Below are 24,734 nucleotides of genomic sequence, written 5' to 3' on the forward strand. Positions count from 1 at the left end.
GCAAAAGCAAAAGGGAAGAAGCTTAAAAAGAAAAAAGAAAAAATTTTTTCCGTACTCTTCAGAGAGATTCCCAGATAAGAATGGCCTGGTAGACCAGTTGTACATTCTTGGAATTTGTTCTAGATAAGCCCCAAGGCTAGAATTCCATAGGTCCTCTTGTCAGTGGGACCTCCTAATGACCAGGACATTTACACTGAAGTAGAATTTGAAGCTTCTCTTCACTAAGCTAGGCGAGAGGTCAAAAGATGTAGAGGAGGTAGGAGCACATTTGCATATCAATTCATCCATGACCCTTGGCCTTCATCTTGCTCACCAGAGCAACAGAGTTGAAGTGGGGAGGGGCTTCCTCTCAGTCCCAGACCCTGGGCCACAGACTGGTCCCCCAAAGCTGCCTTACAACCCTTGAGACAAGAATGTGGAAGAGAATTCACTATGATAAATTATATGAATATGATTAAAACCAGTTTCAGAAATTGCCAAAATACTGAGAGATGGTGCTGTGCTCTTGCAGTATACATCAGTCTGCCCTCTAGCATAATACGCAGCATCATACTTAGTAGTTGCTACATTTAGACAAAGTTGGGAGCTTCTGGAGCTAACATTACTGAACTCTGCACCTCAACCTTTTGTAGCTACTACTTTGCATAGAGCTAAATGCAGGGGGTTTTACTAATTTACGATTTTATACAAAGCCATAAGTGATGCCAGTGCATTTATTCACCCTACCTTCCTTTTCTTTAAATCTCAAAACCTATAAAACATGTGTGCTGATATTACTTTTTTATCTTACATTTCTCAGCACCAGTAATAGGTAAAGCTTGATATGTGCCATTTCTTTTCTCTTAGCATCTGGACAAAATATTTAAACACAGAGAACTGCAGCAGAAGCTGGTGGATGCGAAACTGGAACAGGCCCAAGAAATGATGAAGGAAGCCGAGGAGCGACACAAACGCGAGAAGGAATATGTACTTATCAGTGTGCTTGTCTGGTGTACTTGGGGGTCAGAGAACCTCTGAGAAAGTTGTTTTTGACCACAGTCACAGAGCACTAGACTGATGGAGGGAGCTGAGTTTCCCTAGAGAACTACATTGGCCAGCCCACAGAAGGCATGGTACCTACATGGTTTTTGACATAAAATCATCATGCATCCATTCAACAAGCCTTTTTCAAGCACCTATCTTATACTAAGCATCATCTAGGTGCTGGGGGATAACAGTGAGCAAGACCAAGAAGGCCATATCCCAGCACGGAGACTAGAATCTAACTAAGACAGGACAGGCAATAAGCAAGCAAAAATGAAGGAAAATTTCAGATAATAATTGGTGCTATTAGGGAAATGGGGAACTGAAAAGGGGCAGAAGGAGAGAGCTACTCTAGATAGGGTGACCAGTGGCCAAGTTGTATAGCTTTTTAAGCTTGAAAAGTAGTTTGGATTTTACCCTAAACATACTGAGAAAGTCTAGGTAGTTTTAGCTAAGGAAATGACATGATCTGCCTTACATCTGTTAACAGATGACCTTGCTTCTGGGCGAAAAATGAATTGAAGAGGGACAAGGAGTCTACTCCAGCAATACGGAAGAAACCTGATGGCGGCTTGGGTTGGGGACATGGCAATGTCCAGTTGGGGAGCTGGACATGGATAGAAGTTTTCAGTGCAAAACCAACAGTCATTGCTCTGAACTAAAGATGGTGATAGTGAGGAAAGGGAACAGTCAGGGATGGCTTCTGAGGTTGGGGTATAAGAAACTAAGTGGTGGCTTTTAATGACATCTCACTAATTCCAAACATTCTGAAAACAGCTGTAGGGCCGTTCTGCTGATGCAAGAACTGAGACTTATAGAAGATATGTGACTTGTTTAAGGTCACACACTGCTAAGTGATCAAGATGTGTTGGTCACACTTCCAACACATCACATCTCCAGTGTGTCTGTCTCCAAAACCTAAGCTCTGTGATTGTACATCACACTCAGAGGTGTGTTTCAGAGGCATGCATCAAAGTGTGTGTCTGTCGCTGGGGAGAGAGAGTTAAAATGCAATCAGTGGACCAAACATTCAAATTTGGCCATTTAACAACTGACCATAAATTCTGCGATTACCTAAAACCAGACTAAAATCACTTCAGTTTGTTAGAAGAGTAATTTAATCATAACTTCAGTTTCCAAACATAGCAACAAAGGACGAATTTTGGAGAACATAACCTGATAGACACTGGATAATCTCAAATCAGAAGTCCATGGGCTCTTAATAAAAAAGGTTAAGTTGGGGCACCTGGGTGGTTCAGTCAGCAAGTGTCTGCCTTCAGTTCGGGTCATGATCCCAGGGTGGTGGGATCAGGTCCCACATCACACTCCCTGCTCAGCAGCGAGTCTGCTTCTCTCTCTCCGTGATCCCTCTTGCTCTCACTCTCTCTCAAATAAATAAAACCTTTTTAAAAAGTATGTTGTTAAATCCACCTCCAACTGGCTCTCAAAATAAGAAATAAAGCATCTAATTATTAGTCAGAATCCAAGAAAACTGATATGTCACCATTGGCATAATTATCCTCTTAGGAAAACTATGCTCCCTTCAGGATAGCAGTATCTTTGATATATAACATAAGACCTGACAGAAGACTAACTAGGCAGAGCTTCGTTTGAAAGAGACTAGGGGCAGTTTTGAGGTGACCCAGCCTTAGCAAGAAACTAGCGTGCTACCCTTTTTTCCTATCCTCATGTAGCAAAGCAGCAGATTTGAGGCCAAAAAAAGTAGCCCCCTCAGTTCTTCAGGTTCCAGCTGTGATGCTTCTTACTGAAAGCAGTGAAATATCAAGTCAAAGCTGGAGGGTTCTTTCATCCCAAGCGGAACAGGCAGCCACCTTCTTCCCTCTTGGTCAGGGAACCACCAGTCACCACTGGGCTCCTCAGCCTGCTCATTGAAGCAGGGGATCAGATGGCCAGAGAGGAGCCTACAGGTCTTGGACTCCACATCCACCCCAGTCCTCCATGGGATGAGTTGATTTCACTCCTACAACAATTAACTTTCGTAGCTTGCTGAGAGGCATAGAGGAACAGATAGAATCCATTTTACAAATGGAGAGGTTGAGCCAAGAGAAAAAGATAAACTTGAATACTAAAAAAGATGCTTCCAAGTTTTTTAAAATGATGACTTTATTGTTTTTTGTTCTGATTGCAAAAAGTGGACATTTTTAAAAATAGGAGCAAAGAAAAAGGAAAAAATAAATCAGCCTGTCTTCATATATACCAGAAACTTCGTAAGCTGATGGCCACCTAATTGACTAGCCAGATTAATCCATGATGTCCATCATTCTCTCTGTAAACACACTAAAGATGCCCACCGCATCTGTGCCTAGACAGCCATTTGAGTGTCTATACATGGGTTCCCAAGTTCAGTAAGATGGCAGTGACCAAGAATCAGCTCTTTGCTCCCAAAACTTTTCTTTCAGTTATTCTTGCTTTTGTATTATGAAAACCAACAGAACGACAAAGAAACTGATGAAATGTAAGTGTGAAAAGAAAGTTGTTTCTATGAAAACTATGCTTAAGGCTTTGAAAGATGAAATATAGACAAATAGCACAAAACGTGTTATTTTTGGAGTCGGAGTAGCTATAAAAGACTGGGAGAAAGCTCTACAACTCCAGAAAATTACCCAATCAAGCTTCTTCGTAATACCTTTAGGTCTGTAGGTTCTAGTACTATTGTTTTAAAAAGTAAAATATATATATATATATATATATATATGTATATATACATATATATATAAATTGTATGTGGCACATTATGGACATAATCTTTATAAAAACAAAACAAACAACAAATAGCTTCTCTGAATTCTAATCAGAAGACCCATACCCCAAACAAAGGCCACAGCCCTCTATCAAAACCAATAAATAGGCATCTTAAGTTGAAATAACATGGTTTTTATTTTTATAAAGATAGGTTTCTTTTATTTATTTATTTATTTATTTATTTATTTCCTTGAAGTGAGAGAGCACAAGCAGGGGGAGGGCCAGAGGGAGAAGGAAGAACCATACTTCCACTGAGTGCAGAGCCCAATGCAGGGCTCCATCTCACAACCCTGAAATCCTGACCTGAGCCAAAATCAAAAGTCAGGTACTTAACTGACTGAGCCACCTAGGCACCCCAAAAATAACATGTCTTACATATGTGTGTGTGATTTTTATACCTAGAACAACATTTTCAATTCAACCCATCAGCTCCCAATTTTTACCATCTTTGATATGAGGGCCTTGGTTGTATGAAAGGCTGTCTCCTGGAAGAGGGATAAGACTTACTGAGTAAATCTTCTATAAGATTTGGCATAACAGGTCAAAATTCTAACCCAGTGTTTCTGAAAATGTAATCCATGAAACACCAACAACCAAACTGTCTTGGGGATTTGCTCTCACTATGGACTGTAATCACACCGTGTACTTCCCAGTTGACATTGTTTGAGGGGAATCTGCTTTTTATCATGCTCCTTAGCAGATTCTGATGCATGCAGCGGTGGAGAACCATGGTCTAGGAGGACAACTTTGAGTTTACTCTAAAGAAACAGCTGCTCACCCCAATGATTCAGGTGGAGGTGTTCTGGAAATGTTCGAGCAAAGGCTGAATGACGGTTGAACAGGATTGCTAGAGGAGGTTCCAGAATTTGGTGGGAGGTTAAGTTTTGTGTAATTCATGCTTGAGTTGTGGGTTGTTTTTCTCTTTTTTATCCATTAGAACCAGATTTTCAGTGGAGAATCCAACTGTTTAGCTGCTTTCTTAGCTTTCCTAGATACTTTGCAAAGTTGCCAAAAAATTACTTAAGAGGGTTAGTTAGCAAGTCATTAAGTTTTAGACACAAATTATCACCACATGGTGATGTAAAGGGCAATTTGACAATCTTTCCATGCATTCTCTCTCCTCACAGTTGCTGAACCAGGCAGCAGAGTGGAAACTTCAGGCCAAAGTGCTGAAGGAACAAGAGACAGTCCTACAGGCTCAGGTGAAGGGGGGACAACAATGCATGGGGTGTGAAGCAAAGCTAGTGTGTACCAGGCCTCATGTGTGGCAGGGCCAGGGGGTACAGGACTTAGAAATGAACCCTAACTTCATATTTATTATTTTAAAATAAAAAGAAAAGCACAATATTATCTCTAAGAAAAATAAATGCTCCACATAACATCCAGTCAGATGGTTTGCTGACACACAAGCGAGGGCCCTGAGATGGCCAGTTGGAATGAGCTGGTGTCCAGGTTCCTGCCTATCTGTTCATAAAACATCCTCTCTCTCTCCTCCCTGTTACCTTACTAAAGCAAGAATAAATGTAAACTGATCAAATGTACCCTCTATAATATCCTTGCTTGCTAGATATGATTTATAACAAAAGGAAATTAGAAAAATAAAGTCAGCACCAAAATTTTGTGCTATCAGAAGTTGGACTTGACAGTGGTTAATGACTAGAAACAACAGACAAGCAGGGAACAATTTTGATTTGGATTTGTGATGTCATGTGTGTGTTCTGAGGAGACTGTAAGAATTCCTATTTCAGACTCAAGAATAAAGCCTCAGGTAACAGATGATTCTGTCCATCTTTTCCATGCCCCTGGGGCTCTGCCCTTCCAGCAAACATTCCCTGTCGTGTTCCAGATGTCGTGTTCCAGCATCCCAGGGCTGAGCTATAGAGTGGTGCTAGTTCCCCCACTGGGAGTCCCAGAGCTACAAGGACTATAAGTCCCAGAGAGCAAATAAACTCAAAATACGTGAGGAAATCACAAGCCTTCCAAGCTGGGCAGCATTAATTTCAGATTTGCTTAATTCACTTGTAAATATTTATGTGCAGACTGCTATATCCTTATTCACTATAAAAAACAAAACCGGGGGGCGCCTGGGTGGCTCGGTGGGTTGAGCCGCTGCCTTTGGCTCGGGTCATGATCTCGGAGTCCTGGGATCGAGTCCTGCATGGGGCTCTCTGCTCAGCGGGGAGCCTGCTTCCCTCTCTCTCTCTCTGCCTGCTTCTCTGTCTACTTGTGATTTCTCTCTGTCAAAAAAATAAATAAAATCTTTAAAAAAAAAACAAAAAACCAAAAACTTGTTCATTGCCTGAATGAACAAGTTCAATGGATACTTGTTCATTTTTAAAGAGGCAAATAAGAGGGGACTTGGGTGGCTCAGTGCGTTAAAGCCTCTGTCTTTGGCTCAGGTCATGATCCCAGGATCCTAGGATCAAGCCCCACATCAGGCTCTCTGCTTAGTGGAGAGCCTGCTTCCTCCCCTCTCTCTCTCTTTGCCTGCCTCTCTGCCTACTTGTTGTCTCTGTCTGCCAAATAAATAAATAAAATCTTAAAAAAAAAAAGAGGCAAATAAGAAAAGTAAGAGACAAAATCACAAATCTTATCACTGCAGATAAAAACACAGATAGCATTTTCATATCTAAACTTCCTAAAGCAGACTTTTCCAATGTGTGAACAGAATGCAATGATAATTGTTTTCCCTCAAAAATAACCCATCAAAATTGTTTTTAAATACTGAATACATAGGAATTTGAAGCATGTTTCCTACTCTCAATAAAATCAAAGGATCCAGAGTTAAAAGACTCAACTCTAGAGTTACAACTCAAGCTCATCCTTTAGGTTAGTACAGAGCCACCACATCATGGTTGTGGGGTGAGTGGTAGGCAGTGGTCACTCTAACCAGAGGTGGGCAGGAGGAGAGGAGGTGTGACCTCACAGTCTTGGAGACAGTCCAGAGAATCAGGGCGGGACTCCTGGCCCTTTCTCTGCCCCATTCACAACACAGAGCCTTGGAGGGTACAATAGATGATATCTGAAGCTCTTCATTGCTCGTAACAAGCAATCTCTACTCCTCTATACTAAATGGTGATAATGAGCCTGAGAAGGGTAGGTTAATACCACTAGACTCTGGGCTAGAGTCATGTCTTCAGCTGGCATCTACACATTTAAAGACCTGTAGAATAAAACATAAAGGTGTGATCCAATATCCCACCAATACCCCCTCAAATTTGAAAAAGCTTCTACCAGGGGTTTTAGATGTGCCCATGTTCCTCACTTGTCCCTCAGTACTGGACTGAGTGACTGAGTCCAGGGACCAAGATCAGAGTCCTGGCTCTTCTGCTCAGAACTTGTCTGACCTTGTGCAATTCATCTGAACCTCTCTACACCTAAATTTCTTTGTCCATAAAACAAGAATACTGTAATACCTCAGTGATCCCAAGCTGGAGTTCTCCGACCTCTGGGAGCCTCATCAATTTTCAGTATTTCCAAAACATAACAGCATACAAGGCATCAGCTACTGTCTAACATAGAGTTGTTTTCGACATTCTATCAGCACTCCCTCAGCAGCTATGGATGGCAATTATTCACGTGTTTGGTTAAGTTTATAAAAGGAAAATGAGTAAATGAATATGTAATATACGCAGTTTGTTTTCAAGTTATGCATGCAAAGCACTTAGCTCCATGCCTGGCCCATAAGAAGTATAATTAATTCAACCAGTATTGATTGAGTACCCACTCAGTGCTCGGCCAGATTCTAGGTGTTGGAGATATACTAGTCAATAAGAGAATCAAAAGTCCCTGCCTAATTAAATTTGCAATCTAGTGATAATGATAATTTTAATTAAAATGCTAACAATTAGTGTATGAGCTAATACAACTATTATTTCATATGTAAGGATCTACATAGGGATGTAGACAAAAGGAGTCTGTAGGGGCAAAAAAAATTGCAGAACAGCTAGAAAAGGTGATCTCCAGACCCTGTCCAGCTCTAGTTCTTGAAGGCAGAGAACTTCCAGGATTGAAGCAAGTGACCCCAAGCTGGGTTAACCTTGACTTATCCTCTACTTTCCATCATGAGGGTTCTCTGCAAGGACCCTCCCTTGTATGTCTCTTGTCTTCAAGGCACTTTTCAAAACTCCAGTAATAATTTAATCTTCAAGAAGAATATAGAGGTCCCCAAGCCCTATGTCAAATCATGTTTAAAGTTCTTCTTGAAAAGTAGCAACATTATATTTTTAAAACCTTTAAACCTTGAGAAACAAAATCTACTACAGGTCAGTGTACTTAGCCTTTGAACACTTCCTTTGGTTTTACAGTTTCTTTGAAGGAGCGGGGTGGTCAGAGACAAAGGTCTTAAGTCCATTGAGACCACTACTATGGGCTGAGCAAGGGAAATAACAAAGACAGATTGTGTTTTACTAGACAAAGTCACTTTCAGCCGTAAAACAACAGCTTGCCGGTTTGGGGCATGGTTTTCACTTAGGGAAGTGATGTCTGGCTCTCAATTATACAAACCAAGGCAACAGAGTAAATGTCAGAAATGATCAATGGGATGCAATTGTCACTACAAATAGAGTGTTCACTGGATCGATACGGATGAAGATGGTGGATGTGGAAAGTCAGCAGTACTAATGACGCAGCCACAAAAATATGGCCCAAGGGGGAAGATCACCGAGTAAATTGTTAAAGACAGTAATCATAGCCTTTAAACCCTGAAGTCCTCACCTTCCATAGAGAGGATAAGAGGAGATTACTCTGCAACTACTGTAATAACTGGACTTGTTCCCCAAACAAATCTCACAGGTTTGCTAAGACGATTCCTAGACATGCTTCTATTCCCTATATGCTATGAAAGTTTGTCATTAAAATTCGGTGCTCCATTAAAAGAGGGTATGTGTTGCTCACTCACTTAAAAGTGAAAATGTTGGAGCAAATTGTTGTTTTCACTGACCCTAAAATGGTTTGGTCCTATTTCTGCCTCTGGCAGAAGTACTGTGGATGACCTCTGGATGTCCCTTCCATGCCTCTCTGAAATACCAAAATAAGAGCAGGCATATGACACATGAAACCAAACATGCACCATGTCAGCATAGTAGTGAGAGGGGAGGTACTACCAAGCAAACTGGCATAAAGTAAACAGGAAGTGCCCCTTTTTAGTTAATGTAAGTTAAGAGCCTTAGGGTTGGTTACCTGAGAAAAGTATAATCCACACAGCTTTTGCCACCTACAACAAAGAGGTCAAATAGGAAGAAAAGCTGAGTATGAAAAATAGTTCTAAGAAGGGAAACGAGTACTTTAACGGTTTCATGGGTGTTGAGTTTCAGTTTTGCAAGATGAAATAGTTCTGGAAATCGGTTACATAACAATGTGAATAGAAGTAACAATACTGAACTGTGCACTTAAAATGACTGAGATGGTAAATCTTATATTACATATAATTAAGAAAGAAAGTTGAGGGAAAAAAAAAAAAAAAGAAAAGAAAGAAACGGTCCCTAGGAAAAAGCCAGGAGAAGGGGTAATGAAATGCGATACCACTTCCTGGCACTCGGGGTGTGTCTGCCTTCTCCATCCCACAAGAAAACAAGAGGAAGAGAAACAAAATCTGCCCAACGTATACACCCGAAAGAACGTTCTGCCCAAAGGAAGGGCACAAGCTGACCAAGCTGGGTGCGGCTGTCCCTGCTGATACTGACAAGGTTGTGCCCAGGAGGTGGGCGGCGCATGCGCCCACTCCCGCTCCTCCTGTGGGCAGTCTGAGACTCCAGGACTGCAAGAGTGGGTTTGGAAGGACCTGCCCAAGAGACTGGAATATCTGCCACCCTCCTGTAACTCTTCAGGAATTACTGAGCAGTGTGGAAAAGAAAGGAGAGAAAGTCAAAAAAAGAAGCTTAACAGGAGATAGGACCAAGAATGCAAAGGAACGGATTTTGCAATAGAAGGTGAAGATCATCCTGGAGTAGCTGTTCCCACCCTAGACCACTAGATCATGTGCAGAGTAGGTAGCCAGTCCCATACAAGCTTATTCTCAGATTACGGGGCTTGACCTACTCAGGGCCCTGAAATCAACTCAGTGGATCCCAGCCAGTACTTTGAAAAACAAAAACAAAAACAAAACAGAATTGAATAGGTAAATAGTGTGTTGCACATAATGAGTTAACACGTAAGGATTGTCTTATGTGCTGTGTGTGTGTGTGTGTGTGTGTGTGTAAAACCCTGGTGTACCTTCCTGGCCATGACTTCCCTGATGCTCCTTTACTCAGGCTTCTTTAACCTGTGTGCCAAGGAATCACGAGAAACAAATTTTAGACCACTAGAGTTGCCCTGTCACATATTCACAGAGCTAAGGTGTGATTTTAAGGTGATGGTCAGCCATTGTTTGACTTTGGGAAAATTTATCCTGTGGAGAGGTTTTATATTATCATTTCATTGTTCTTGTTTACTATGGTAAAAGCTCTGCTATTCTAAAACATTTGAGAATAAGCCATTCTAGATAAGCAGATTTTCTGGGTTCTAGGAGTTCAGTCCCATACTCTCTCTACCTCTCACCCCCAAGACTGAGAACTCTCCAATCTATTGGCTTCCAGTCATTCATTTTTTTCTGCTTTTGAAATGACAGTGTCACAAGTACCACCAGCTAGTCATCTGGTGCCCATTTGAGGAGTTGGAGCTGCTCCAGGCATCCAACAGTACCAAATACTCATTTGAAAATTCAGGCTTTACTAACATGTACCATCTATATTAAATCTCCACTCACTCAAAGCATGCTATTCTAAAATCATTTTTGAAAACAACATTTTATTATTGCATTACTATCTCTAGCAACACACTCTTTTTCCCTGCCCTGCTTTATTCCTACCCCAAACACAAGCCTTGGAATAAGGATGTGGATAGAGGTACTAGGTACCACTCCCATGGTGAGCCACACACTTGCCAACCCTAACCCATATGATGTCTAGCATTGTATGCATATTAGAAAAGGCATTCCTTCCTCAAGACTCGTTCTTTCCATCTGTAGAAAACTGGCATAATAAACTGATTTTGATGAAAAGGGACATTTAACTGCTATTGGCTAGAACACTGTATTCATAAACATACAAAACCAACTTGACTAAAATGTAAAGGGCGGCTGCTCAGTGTGGACCAAGCTGTATAATGGCAGCCATCCATGTCTGGTCCACCTTCTCTACCACTTCTTTTCATTCGTATACATTCGCACTCCAGGTAAGTGTAAGGCTCGCCTTCTCCACAAAAACAAGGCTCACGTGATCACCTGCCATGTTCACTTCCTTCTCTGACTGGCACTATCCTTAATGGAGCTGGCACTTTGTATTCACTGTCCCACAGTCAAGCTGTCTTTGAGACTATCTTCCTATCAGGAGCACAAGACTCTCAAAAACAGTAGTCAAGTGTTAAATGTGTTTGTACATAGAGTCAATACGTAGTTCAGTGCTCAATAAAAGTTTGTTGGTAAAAGTTATGATATAATGAAATGGCAATGACACATGCTATTTTTTCATTTTTCCTTAAAAATGTACTTCAGTCATACTGACTTAGGTTATTCTCATAGTAAATTAAAAAACTGAACATACTACTAATATTGTATTGAGAATTCCCTTAAGTCATTTTTCTTCTCAAATAATGAACAACGACATGTTGTTTTGTTCTGGAAGCATTCTGAAAGCAACCCTAAAATGGATCCACTTTTTTTTCATATTTACAGCTTACCCTCTACTCTGGAAGATTTGAAGAGTTCCAGAACACACTAACAAAAAGCAATGAAGTGTTTGCCACTTTCAAACAGGAAATGGATAAAGTGAGTATTACTTATCCCCCACAAAATCCTAATGTTTTCTACTTTGACAGGCAATTCTCCTTTGGGTTTTTTGGGTATTTTGGGGGGTATTTTTCTCTCATTAAGATACTTCAGTGCATTTTATAAAATAATGAAACATTTACACATGCAAATAAGATTTAGACTGTATTTTTTATTGGTAAGTATTTTTCTGGTGAATTAATCTCAGAAAGAGTCCAAAAACACTAGGATACATTTTCACTCTGAGAAAGAATATTTTCCTTTTTTTAGGCCATAGAGAGCTAAGGGGTGGGGTGGGGGGAAGACAACAGCTGGCAATTTAGCACTATATTGTTTATACTAATTTTTTTAATCTTATTTTTAGAGATTGAAAAAACAACTTTCATAAAAATATGCAACAGGAGAATTTTAGAATAGAAAAACCATTTCATGCAATCCTTCTTAGAAGAGAATATATGTAGTACGTTATAATTAGCAGTACCTTGATTGAGAAGGAAGCCTGAATTCAAATTCTAGGTGTGTTGTCACTCCTCAAGTAGCACTAGACAATCCACTTAACTTCTTTCCAATTTTATTTTTCTTATCTACACATTAAGATACCATTTCCGTTCCCTATTTTACAAGATTGTGAAGTTCAAATATAAATTAATGTGCCTTTCAAGGGTTTTAAACTTTCTTATAATCTTTTACAAATATAAGGTGCTAAATATTATTATTAGACATAATGTTTAAATTTTATTCAATACAATATTTTCCCAAAATAAAATCAGTATCAGAACTGTGTTTCTTAACAGGCACTGGCATTAACTTTTTTCAAGTGCACAAAGCATCCTTTTAAAGACATTTTCTTGGGGCATCTGGGTGGCACAATTAAGCATCTGCCTTCAGCTCAGATCATAATCCCAGAATCCTGGGATCAAGGCCCACATCAGGCTCTCTGTTTAGCAGGTAGTCTGCTTCTCCCTCTCCCTCTGCTCATGCTCTCTCACTCGCTCACTCTCTTTAATAAATAAATAAAATTTAAAATTTTTTTTCTTTAAATTATATGATAAATTTCACAATTCAGTTAACCAACATAAATAGGTGAATACTTGTTAAAATTATAACTTATTCACTCCAAGATGGCTCTGTTTTTCAAAAATCTTTTTTTCACTATGGAGTGTTAAGACTAGAATAAATATTAGAGTAGAAAAGTCTTTTTGCTTATTTCAAAATTATTTTTGAAATTGGAATAAATATTAAAACAGGAACTTTTAATCTGGAATTTATTTATAGACTTTTAAAGTCAACTTGAGAATTAGCGCGCGCACACACACACACACACACAAACTGATTTGCATATTGTATTTCTTTGAGTGTGGTTCCATAGATTTCATCAAATTTTTAAAGAGGTTGCTGACTTTAAAAAGTATCTAAACTACTAAGTTGTTAAGATGCTCAAAATTAAAAGCCATTCAAGTCTCTCCTAGCTTCTCTATAGAGCCCAGGGGCTAACAGCCTGAGCCCAGTCTCTGGCCTCCAGGCATACACAGCCTCAGACAGCATGGCACAGAGCAGCAAGTGTCCAGGTATGGTTCATCCAGAGAAACTGCACCTGATTACATGCCTGACCTTCACTTCGTCCAAGCAGAGCAGAGATCCAACAAAAAGTTTCAGGCTCAAAAAAGAGGGGCTGCATTTTATTAACTTCTGTATCTTCTATACCCAGCTCCTTACGGGTGACCAGCAGATACTCCACATATTTTGTATTAAATGGAATGAAATAACTCTAGTCCCACTCTTCTGCTAACTCACCTGAATATTCTTTCACCTCTTTGAGCCTCAGTTTCCCCACTGATCAGTGGAGGTGCAAACAGAACCTTCCTTATGAGACTGTTTCAAGGATGAAGTTAATAGTGCACGTAATCGCATTATATGAATCCCACCACACTCTACAAATGCAAAGACAGGGAGCAGGAAGACGGTAGTGGAGTAAGAGGATCCCAGGTTCATGTCATCCTACAAACACAACTAGATAGCTATCAAACCATCCTAAATACCCTAGAAATTGATATGAAGACTGACAGAATGAACTCTACAACTAAAAGGAAATGAGGGCCAAATCAAAGAATGTAGGAAGTACAGAGGGAGCTGTGGTCATAGAGAAAGGTGAGAGAGTGACAGAGAGGAGCACACAGGGGAATGCATAAGGAGAGCATTTCCCCAAGCCATTGGCTTGGAAAATGAGAGGGGCTAAATTTTGTGAGTTCTTGCAACCAGTGGGTCTTAAAGCTTGGACTTTTAAGGCCAGCAGTCTTGGCTGGAGAGAAGCACACAAAAAAACCAGGGTAGACAATGTGGAAACAGCAATGTGAAGAGCACCTGGGGCACACAGTGAGGAGATTATTCACTCTTCTCAGAGTGTGTCCCTGAGGGGCAGCGTTCACTGAAACACCTCTCCAGGAACAAAGGAGCTGGCCAGCACCATTTTCCTCCTCTGCCCCTCAGCATAAATGCAGAGCTACCTGCAGGAAGCAGCACAGCACAGACACCAGCCACCACAGCACACACTGGAGACCTTCCCTGAAGCACCAGGCTCTGGGCACTAAATGACCTTTGCTTTATAAGGCCCTTATTTTCAGGAGCAGAAGACATAACTGGCCTTTATAACACTGAGAAGAAGACTTAGACAAAATGTGAAGATGGAGAAATTGATCCAAAATGAAAGAATAAGATGAGACCACAGTCAGAGACCCAAGCAAAACAGATATAAGTAACATGCCTGATGGAGAACTTAAAGCAACAATCATAAGAATACTCACTGGCTTGAGAAAAGAAGAGAAGACACCAGTGATATCTTTTCATCAAATCACAGAGATGAAAGAGTTTGAAAAGAATCAGAGATGAAGAATGCAATGAATGAGATTAGAAATAGGCTTGTTGCAATGAACATCAAGCTGGAAGAAGCAGAAGGACAAATTAGTGACCTGGAAGACAAAGTAATAGAAAGTAAAGAAGCTGAACAAGAGAGAAAGAAGACTCATGCAACATGAGAATCAACTTAATCTGTGACTCCATCAAATGTAATAACATTCGTATTATAGGAGTCCCAGAAGAAGAAGAGAGAGAAAAGGGGACAGAAAATTTATCTGAGGAAATAATAGCTGAAAACCTCCCAAATCTGGGGAAGGAAGCAGATACCCAGATCCAAGAGACACAGAGAACTCTCATTAAAATAAACAAAAGTATGCATCAGAAAGGATGAACACCCAACTTTTGTAGCAACATGGACGGGACTGGAAGAGATTATGCTGAGTGAAATAAGTCAAGCAGAGAGAGTCAATTATCATATGGTTTCACTTATTTGTGGAGCATAACAAATAGCATGGAGGACAAGGGGCGTTAGAGAGAAGTAGGGAATTTGGGTAAATTGGAAGGGGAGGTGAACCATGAGAGACTATGGACTCTGAAAAACAATCTGAGGGGTTTGAAGTGGCGGGGGGGTGGGAGGTTGGGGTACCAGGTGGTGGGTATTATAGAGGGTACGGCTTGCATGGAGCACTGGGTGTGGTGAAAAAATAATGAATAATGTTTTTCTGAAAATAAATAAATTGAAAAAAAAAAAAACAAAAAACAAAAAACAAAAAAAACAAAAGTAGGCCAGGCCAACACCAAAACACACTGTAATTATATTTGCAAAATATAGTGATAAAGAAAAAAAATCTTAAAAAGCAGCAAGACAAAGTCCTTAACTTACAAAGGAAAAGCCATAAGGCTAGCTGGAGCTTTCTCAACAGAAACTTGGCAAGCCAGAAGGCAGTGGCATGATACATTCAAAGTGCTAAATGGGAAAAATCTGCTCCTAAGAATACACAATCCAGGAAGGCTATCATTCAGAATGGAAAGAGAGAAAGAGTTTCCAAGACAAACAGAAACTAAAGAAGTTCATGACCCCTAAACCAACTCTGCAAGAAATATTAAAGGTAACTCTTTGAGTCCAAAGGTGAGACCTAAAGTGAGAGTATAAAGGCAGGAAACACAAAAGCAGTGAAAATGAGTATTTCCATAAAAATCAACTGAGGAACTCTCACTAAAAAGGTATAAAATATAATAACATATATCTAAAACGTAGGAAGGACAGGAGAAAAGAATGAGTTCAATCCTGAATGACCATCATCTTAATATAGACTGCTATTTGCAGAAGAGGTTATATATGAACCTAATCATCATATATCAAAAATCACTAATAAACATGCAAAGAACAAAGAGAAATCCAAATACATCACTAAAGAAAATCAGCAAAACATGAAAGAGAGAGACAACAAAGGATCAGAGAAAATCTCCAGAAACAACCACAAAGCAAGTAACGAAGTGGCAAAAATACATATCTATTATAAATAATTTATTTGAATGTAAATTAACTAAATGCTCCAACCAAAAGACACAGGAGTCAGAATGAATTAAAAAAACAAGACCCATCTATCTTCTGCCTACAAGAGACTCATTTTTAGACCTAAAACACCTGCATATTGAAAGTGAGGGGGTGGAGAAATATTTATCATGCAAATGGATGTCAGAAGAAAGCTGGAGTAACAAAAGTTGTATTAGACCAACTAGACTTTAAAACAAAGACTGTAACAAGAAAGAAAAAAAAGGGGGGGCTCTATATAAATAATAAGTGGGACAATCCAACAAGAAGATATAATAATGGTAAATATTTATACACCCAACATAGAATCACACAAATATATAAAACAACGCATAACAAAAAAAAAAGGAACTAATCAATAATAATACAAAAAAAGTAGGGGACTTTAAGTTACATCAAGGCACAGATCATCTAAACAGAAAACATACAAGGAAACAGTGGCTATGAATGAAACACTACACCAGATGGACTTAATAGATATATTCAGAATATTCCATCCTAAAACAGCAGAATATATACTCTTTCCAAGTGCACATGGAACATTCTCCAGAATAGAGCACATATTAGATCATAAAATAGGCCTCAATAAATACAAAAATATTGAAGTCATTCCATGTACCTTTTCTGACCACAATGTTATGAAATCAAAGACAAGAAAAATTTTGGAAAGACCATAAGTACATAGACATTAAACAGCAGTCTACTAAACAATGAAAGGGTCAACCGGAAATCAAAGAAGAAATTTCAAAATACATGGAAACAAATGAAAATGAAACCAAAACCTTTGGGATGTGGTAAAAGTGGTCCTAACAGGGAAGTATACAACAGTACAAGCCTATCTCAAGAAGCGAGGAAAATAGCAGATAATCAACCTCATCTTACACCTAAAGGAGCTATAAAAAGAACAAAAAGGCCTAACACCTGCAGAAGGAAGAAAATAATAAAGATTAGAGCAGAGGATGTGAGGGTGATCTGGCTGCAACATCTATCACCCCATTGATCACGAGGGTTGATTCAGTGGATGTGGCGGGTAGGTGGGTGTCGCAATAGAAGAGGGACATTCTTTAGTCAGGGACATACCAGCAGTTGCACTCCCCTGCTAGAACCCAGATAAGCTCTCAAGGTCCATTTGTAGGCAAAGGTGGGGTAGTCAAGCTTCCAAGACTCCAGACACATCCAAATGAGGTGCTGTATGTGGTAGTCTGCTTTTCTTTTAAAATAATAATTAACATAATTAATAAGAAGAATAAAGATTAGAGCACAAATAAATGATATAGAAACTTAAAAAAAACAATAGAATAGACCAATGAAAGCAGGAGTTGGTTCTTTGAAAAAATTAATAAAATTGATATACCTCTAACGAGACTTACCAAAAACAAGAGGAAAGGACCCAAATAAGTAAAATCAAGGATGAAAGAGGAGAAATAACAACCAACACCACAGAAATATAAACAATTATAAGAAAACACTGAAAAACTATATGCCAACAAATTGGACAACTAAGAAATGGAGAAATTCCTCGAAACATATAAATTATCAAAACTGAAACAGGAAGAAGCAGACATAACCACCAAAGAAATTGAATTAGTAACTAAAATACTCCCAATAAACAAAAGTCTGAACCAGATGGTTTCACAGCCAAATTCTAACAAACATTTAGAGAAAAGTTAATACCTATTCTTCTCAAACTATTCCAAAAAATAGAAGAGGAAGAAAAACTTCCAAACTCATTCAACAAAGCCAGCATTATCCCAATACCAATATCAGATAAAGACATCACTAAAAAAAAAAAAAAAAAAAAACCGACAGGCCAACTTTCAAATGAACACAGATAAAAAATTCTCAATAAAATATTAGCATACCAAACCCAACAATACATTTAAAAAATCATTCACCATGATCAAGTGGGATTTATTCTTGTGTTGTAAGGGTGGTTCAATACTTCCAAAGCAATCAATGTGATACATCACATTAACAAAAGAAAGGACAAGAAACATGTATGATCATTTCAATAGATGCAGAAAAAGCACTTGACAAAGTATAACATCCACTCATGCTAAAAATCCTCAACAAAGCAGGTTCAGAAGGAACATACCTCAACATAATAAAGGCCATATATGAAAACCCACAGCTAATATTACCCTAAGTGAGGAATAACTGAAAGCTTTTGCTCTACAGTCAGCAACAAGACAAAGATGTCCACTCTCACCACTTTCATTCAACATAGTACTGGAAGTTCTAGCCACAGGCATCAGACAGCAAAAGGGTATAAAATGCATCCAAATCAGAAAGGGAGAAGTCAGACTTCCACTATTTGCAGATGACATGACACTACGTATAGAAAACCCAAAAGACTCCACCAAAAAACCGCTAGAAATGATCAATGAATTCAGTAAAGTCAGAGAATATAAAATCAACACACAGAATATGTTGCATTTCTCTACACCAATAATGAATCAACAGAAAGAGATATTAAGAAAACAATCCCAATCAGTATTGGAGCAAGATGGCAGAGGAGGAGACATATATATCATCAGGTCCCAGGAGTTCAGCTAGATGGTTACCAAACCATCCTGAACAGCTACAAATTCAACAAGAGATTGAAAAGAAGAGCAGCAATGCTAGGAACAGAAAATTGACCACTTTCTGGAAGGTAGGATGTGTAGAGAAGTGAATCCGAGACAACATAGGGAAGAGAAACTGCGGGGGGGCGGGGAGCCAGCTCCCAGCAAGCAGTAGAGAAGCAGTACACAAAATTGGAACTTTTAGGAATCTACTCCACTGAGAAATGTCATTCCAGAGGCTAAGCAGGGGTGGAGCCCTCCTAGGGACAGTGTGGCCTCAGGACCCACGGGATCACAAAAAGACCAGTGCTGTCTGAGAGCAGCAGAGCACCCAGGAATCAGAGCGGGGAAGCTGGCTACAGAGAAGGAGCCGGGGGCGGAGATGCTTTCAGCTTGGGGTTACCTTAAACTGTGATCTGAGGCACAGTCAAGCTACTGCTCTTTAAGCAGTGACCCCAAAAGTGGCAAATCTGGAGAGATCCTTTCCTTTGTCCTCTGGGAGGAGTGGCACGGGAACAAGTGGCAGGAATCTGCTGGTTTTAGAAACTCTGAATGGGGCTGTGCACCAGAGATAGAAACACTTGGTCAGGGTGCCTGGGTGGCTCAGGGGTTAGGCCTCTGACTTTGGCTCAGGTCATGATCTCAGGGTCCTGGGATAGAGCCCCACATCGGGCTCTCTGCTCAGTGGAGAGCCTGCTGACCCCTCTCTCACTCTGCCTGCCTCTTTGCCTACTTGTGATCTCTCTCTCTCTCTCTCTGTCAAATAAATAAATACATAAAATCTTTAAAAAAAATAAAAAAGAAATAAAGAAACACTCAGTCACAGGCCAGGTGAGCTCAGAGTGTGGCTGGAGACGAGGGAGGTGGGAGGGATTGACTGCTTTTCTCTGAGGGTGCATTAAGGAGTGGGGCCCAGAGCTCTAAGTTCATAAGGGGCTGGAGATTGGGAGGGCACCATTTTCATTCTTGTCCTCCAAAGCAGTACAGAAAGCATTCAGGGAACAAAAACTCCCAAGAGCAAAACCAAACAGATTGCTTAGCCTGGCCCCTGGCAAGGGCAGCAATTCTGCCTTGGGCAAAGACATTTGAGAATCATGGCAACAGGCCCCTCCCCCAGAAGATCAGCAAGAACATCCAGCTAAGACCAAGTTCTCCAATCAATAAGACCTGCAAAACTTCAGAGCTACGGGAATACAGCACATAGAATTCGTGGCTTCTTTCCCATGATTCTTTAGTCTTTCAAAGTTACAATTTTTTATTTTTTTCTTATTCTATATTTTTTTATTTTTCCTCTTCCATATTTTAACGTTTTTAATTTTTTTTAAGATTTTATTTATTTATTTGACAGACAGAGATCACAAGTAGGCAGAGAAGCAGGCAGAGAGACAGGAGGAAGCAGGTTCCCTGCTGGGCAGAGAACCCGATGCAGGGCTCGATCCCAGAATCCTGGGATCATGACCTGAGCCGAAGGCAGAGGTTTTAATCCACTGAGCCATCCAGGGACCCCTATTTTAACGTTTTTAAACCATTTTATCTTATCATTACCTTTTCAATAATCTTCTTAAATTTTCATTCTTATAGTCATATTCTATCCTTTCATTGTATTTAAACTTATTTTTGTATATAAGTTTTTCTTTCTTTAAAATTTTGGGATACAGTTTCTTCTAACAGAGCAAAATACACCCAAAATCAAGTGTATGGCCCTGTTCTATTCACCATTCTAATATGTATGTATGTATGTATGTGTATATATATACTCATACATATAATATATATAATATACTATATGTATACTATATTATATAATATATACATATATAATGTATATATACTATATATAAATATATATAGTATATATAATATATATGTGTGTGTGTGTGTGTGTATATATATATATATATATATATAATTTTTCTCCTCCTTTCTTCACCCCTCGGTTTTAGGTCTCTTTCAATTTGTTTAATGTATATTTTTCTGGAGTCATTCCTACCCTTTTAGTATTTTGTTCTCTCACTCATCTATTCTTACCTGGATAAAATGACAAGGCAGAAAAATTCACCTTAGAAAAAAGAACAAGAGGCAGTACCAACAGCTAATGACCTAATCAATGACATTAGTAAGATGTCAGATGATGAATATCAAGGTGATAGCTGGTCTCGAAATAAGCTTGGAAGATACTAAAAAATCCCTTTCTGGAGAAATATAAGAACTAAAATCTAACCAAGTTGAAATAAAAAACTCTTAATGACAGACAATAAAAAATGAAGGCTCTTACTGCTAGGATAAATGAAGCAGAAGAAATAATTAGTGATATAAAAGAACAAGTGATGGAAAATAAAGAAGCTGAGAAAAAGAAAGATAAACAACTATTGGACCACGAGGGGAGAATCTGAGAGATAAGTGATACCATAAAACGAAACAATATTAGAATAATTGGGATCCCAGAAGAAGAAGAAAAAGGGGGGCAGGGGCAGAAGAAATATTGGAGCAAATTATAATAGAGAATTTCCCTAATTTGGTGAAGGGAACAAGCATCAAACTCCAGGAGGCACAGAGAACCTCCCAAAATAAACAAAAAATAGGTCAACACCACATTACCTAATAGTAAAACTAACAAGTCTCAGTCACAAAAAGAAAAGTCCTGAAAGAAGCTCGGGACAAGAGGACTGTAATATACAATGGTAGAACTATTAGATTGGCAGCAGACCTATCCACAGAGACCTGGCAGGCCAGAAAGGACTGGCATGATATATTCAGAGCACTAAACGAGAAAAATATACAGCCAAGAATACTATATCCAGGTTGGCTGTCATTGAAAATAGAATGAGAGATTAAAAGCTTCCAGGACAAACAACAACTAAAAGAATTTGCAAACACCAAATCAGCCCTACAGGAAATATTGAAAAAAGTCCTTTCAATATTTCAATAAGAAAGAGAGAGCATAAAAGTAACAGACCAGAAAGGAACAGAGATAATATACAATAACTATCACCTTACAGGAAATACAATGGCACTAAATTCATATCTCTCAATTGTTATCCTGAATGTAAATGGGCTAAATGCCCCAATCAAAAGACACAGGTATCAGAATGGGTGATAAAACAAAACAAAACCTATCGATATGTTGTCTGCAAGAAACTCATTTTAGACTCAAAGAAATTCAAGAAACTTTTTAGATGCAAAGACACTTCCAGATTTAAAGTGAGGGGGTGGAAAATGATTTACCATGCTAATGGATGTCAAAAAAAAGCTGGGGTGGCAATCCTTATATCAGATAAGTTAGATTTTAAGCCAAAGACGATAATAAGAGATGAGAAGTACACTATATCATACTTAAACGGTCTAACAAGAAGATCTAACAATTTTAAATATCTATGCCCCTAACAAGAGAGCAACCAATTATATAAACCAATTAATAACAAAATCAAAGAAACACAGAGACAATAATACAATAATAGTAGGTGACTTTAACACCCCCTTCACTGAAATAGATCATCTAAGCAAAAGATCAACAAGGAAATCAAGGCTTTAAATGATACACTGGACCCAATGGATATTAGAGATATATTCAGAATATTCAATCCCAAAGCAAGAGAATACATATTCTTCTCTAGTGCATACAGAACATTCTCCAGAATAGATCACATCCTAGATCACAAATCAGGTCTCAACCGGTACCAAAAGACTAGGATCATTCCCTGTATATTTTTGAGCTACAATGCTTTGAAACTAGAACTCAACCACAAGAGTAAAGTTGGAAAGAACTCAAATACATGGAGGCTGAAGAGCATCCTACTAAAGAATGAATGGGTGAAGCAGAAAATTAAAGAAGAATTGAAAAAATTCGTGGAAACAAATGAAAATGAAAGCACAACTGTTCAAAATCTTTGGAACACAGCAAAAGCAGTCCTGAGAGGAAAGTATATAGTGATACAAGTCTTTCTCAAGAAATGAAAAGGTCTCAAGTATACAACCTAACCCTACACCAAAAGGAGCTAGAGAAAGAACAGCAAGAAAAGCCTAAACCCAGCAGGAGAAGACAAATAATAAAGATCATAGTAGAAATCAATGAAACAAACAGAACAGTAGAACAAATCAACAAAACTTTTGTTGGTTCTTTATATGAATTAATCAGATTGATAAACACCTGGCCAGACTTATCAAAAAGAAAAGAAAAAGGACCAAAATTAATAAAATCATGAATGAAAGAGGAGAGATCACAACCTGCAACAAAGAAATATAATTATAAGAACATATAATGAGCAACTATACACAAGGAAATTTGACAATCTGGAAGAAATGGATGCATTCCTAGAAACATGTAAACTACCAAAACTGAACCAGGAAAAATAGAAAACCTGAATAGACTGATAACCAGTAAAGAGACTGAAGCAGTAATCAAAAATTTTCAACAAGCAAGAGCCCAGTACCAGAGAGCTTCCCAGGCGAATTCTACCAAACACTTAAAGAAGAATTAATACCTATTTTCCTGAAATTATTCCAAAAAATAGAAATGGAAAGAAAACTCCCAAACTCATTTTATGAGGAAGCATTACCTTTATCCCAAAACCAAAGACCCCATCCAAAAGGAGAATTACAGAACAATATCTTTGATGAAAATGGATACAAAAATTCTCACCAAAATAGTAGCCAATAGGATCCAAAATTACATTAAAAGGATTATTCACCATGACCAAGCGGGATTTATTCCTGAGCTACAAGGTTGGTTCAACATCTGCAAATCAATGTGATACAATACATTAATGAAAGAAAGAACAAGAACTATATGATACTCTCAATAGATGCTAAAAGAACATTTGACAAAGTATAGCATTCTTTCTTGATCAAAACTCTTCACAGTGTAGGCATAGAGGATACATACCTCAATATCATATCATAAAAACCATCTATGAAAATATCATAAAAGCCATCTATGAAAAACCACGGAGAATATCATTCTCGATGAGGAAAACCCACAGCAAATATCATTCCCGATAGGGAAAAAACTAAGAGCTTTTCACCTAAGGTCAGGAACATGGCAGGGCTGTCCACTATCACCAATGCTATTTAACATAGTACTAGAAGTCCTAGCCACAGTTATCAGACAACAAAAAAGAAACAAAAGTTATCCAAATCGGCAAAGAAGTCAAACTCTCGCTCTTTGCAGATGATATGATACTTTATGTGGAAAACCCAAAAGACTCCACTCCAAACTCATACAACTCATACAGGAATTCAGTAAAGTGTCAGGATATAAAATTAATGCACAGAAATCATTTGCATTTCTATACACCAACAGCAAGACAGAAGAAAGAGAAATTAAGGAGTCAATTCCATTTACAATTGCATCCAAAACCACAGATACCTAGGAATAAACCTAACCAAAGAGACAAAGAATTTGGACTCAGAAAACTATAAAGTACTCATGACAAATTGAGGAAGGCACAAAGAAAAGGAAAAATGTTCCATGCTCATGGATTAGAAGAAAAAATACTGTGAAAATGTCTATGCTACCTAAAGCAATCTACACATTTAATGCAATCCCCAGCAAAATACCATCATTTTTTTTCAAAGAAATGGAACAAATAACCCTAAAATTTGCATGAAACCAAAAAAGACCCCAAAGAGCCAGACAAATGTTGAAAAAGAAAACCAAAGTTGGTAGCATCACAAATCCAGACTTCAAGCTCTATTACAAAGCTGTTATCATCAAGACAGTATGGTACTGGCACAAAAACAGACACATAAATCAATGGAACAGAATAGAAAGCCCAGAAATGGACTCTGAACTCTATGGTCACCTAATCTTAGACAAGCAGGAAAGAATGTCCAATGGAGAAAAGATAGTCTCTTTAACAAATGATATTGGGAAAATTGGACAGACATATGCAGAAAAATAAAACTGGACCATTTCCTTACACCACACACAAAAATAGACTCAAATAAATGAGACAGGAATCCATCAAAATCCTTCAGGAGAACACAAGCAATAACTTCTTCAACCTCAGCCACAGCAACTTCTTCCTAAAAACATCACCACAGGCAAAGGAAGCTAGGGCAAAAATGAACTATTGGGACTTCATCAAGATCAAAAGCTTTTGCACAGCAAAGGGAACAGTCAACAAAACCAAAAGATGACTGACAGAATGGGAGAAGATATTTGCAAATGACA

The 24,734-nt window shown here is 38.7% G+C and overlaps 1 protein-coding gene across 1 annotated transcript in view; it reads left to right on the plus strand.

Annotated features, from left to right (window-relative positions):
* The window catches only part of TXLNB (taxilin beta), a 65,074-nt gene that overhangs the window by 34,607 nt on the left and 5,733 nt on the right, over positions 1-24,734 (plus strand). Inside the window, exons 6-8 of the mRNA XM_044236641.1 lie at positions 847-966; positions 4,914-4,988; positions 11,498-11,590. Coding sequence (XP_044092576.1) covers positions 847-966; positions 4,914-4,988; positions 11,498-11,590 — 288 coding nt within the window. The remainder of the gene's footprint in view (positions 1-846; positions 967-4,913; positions 4,989-11,497; positions 11,591-24,734) is intronic.

Source organism: Neovison vison, chromosome 1, assembly GCF_020171115.1.
Source record: "Neovison vison isolate M4711 chromosome 1, ASM_NN_V1, whole genome shotgun sequence".
In the NCBI taxonomy this organism is placed as follows: domain Eukaryota; kingdom Metazoa; phylum Chordata; class Mammalia; order Carnivora; family Mustelidae; genus Neogale; species Neogale vison.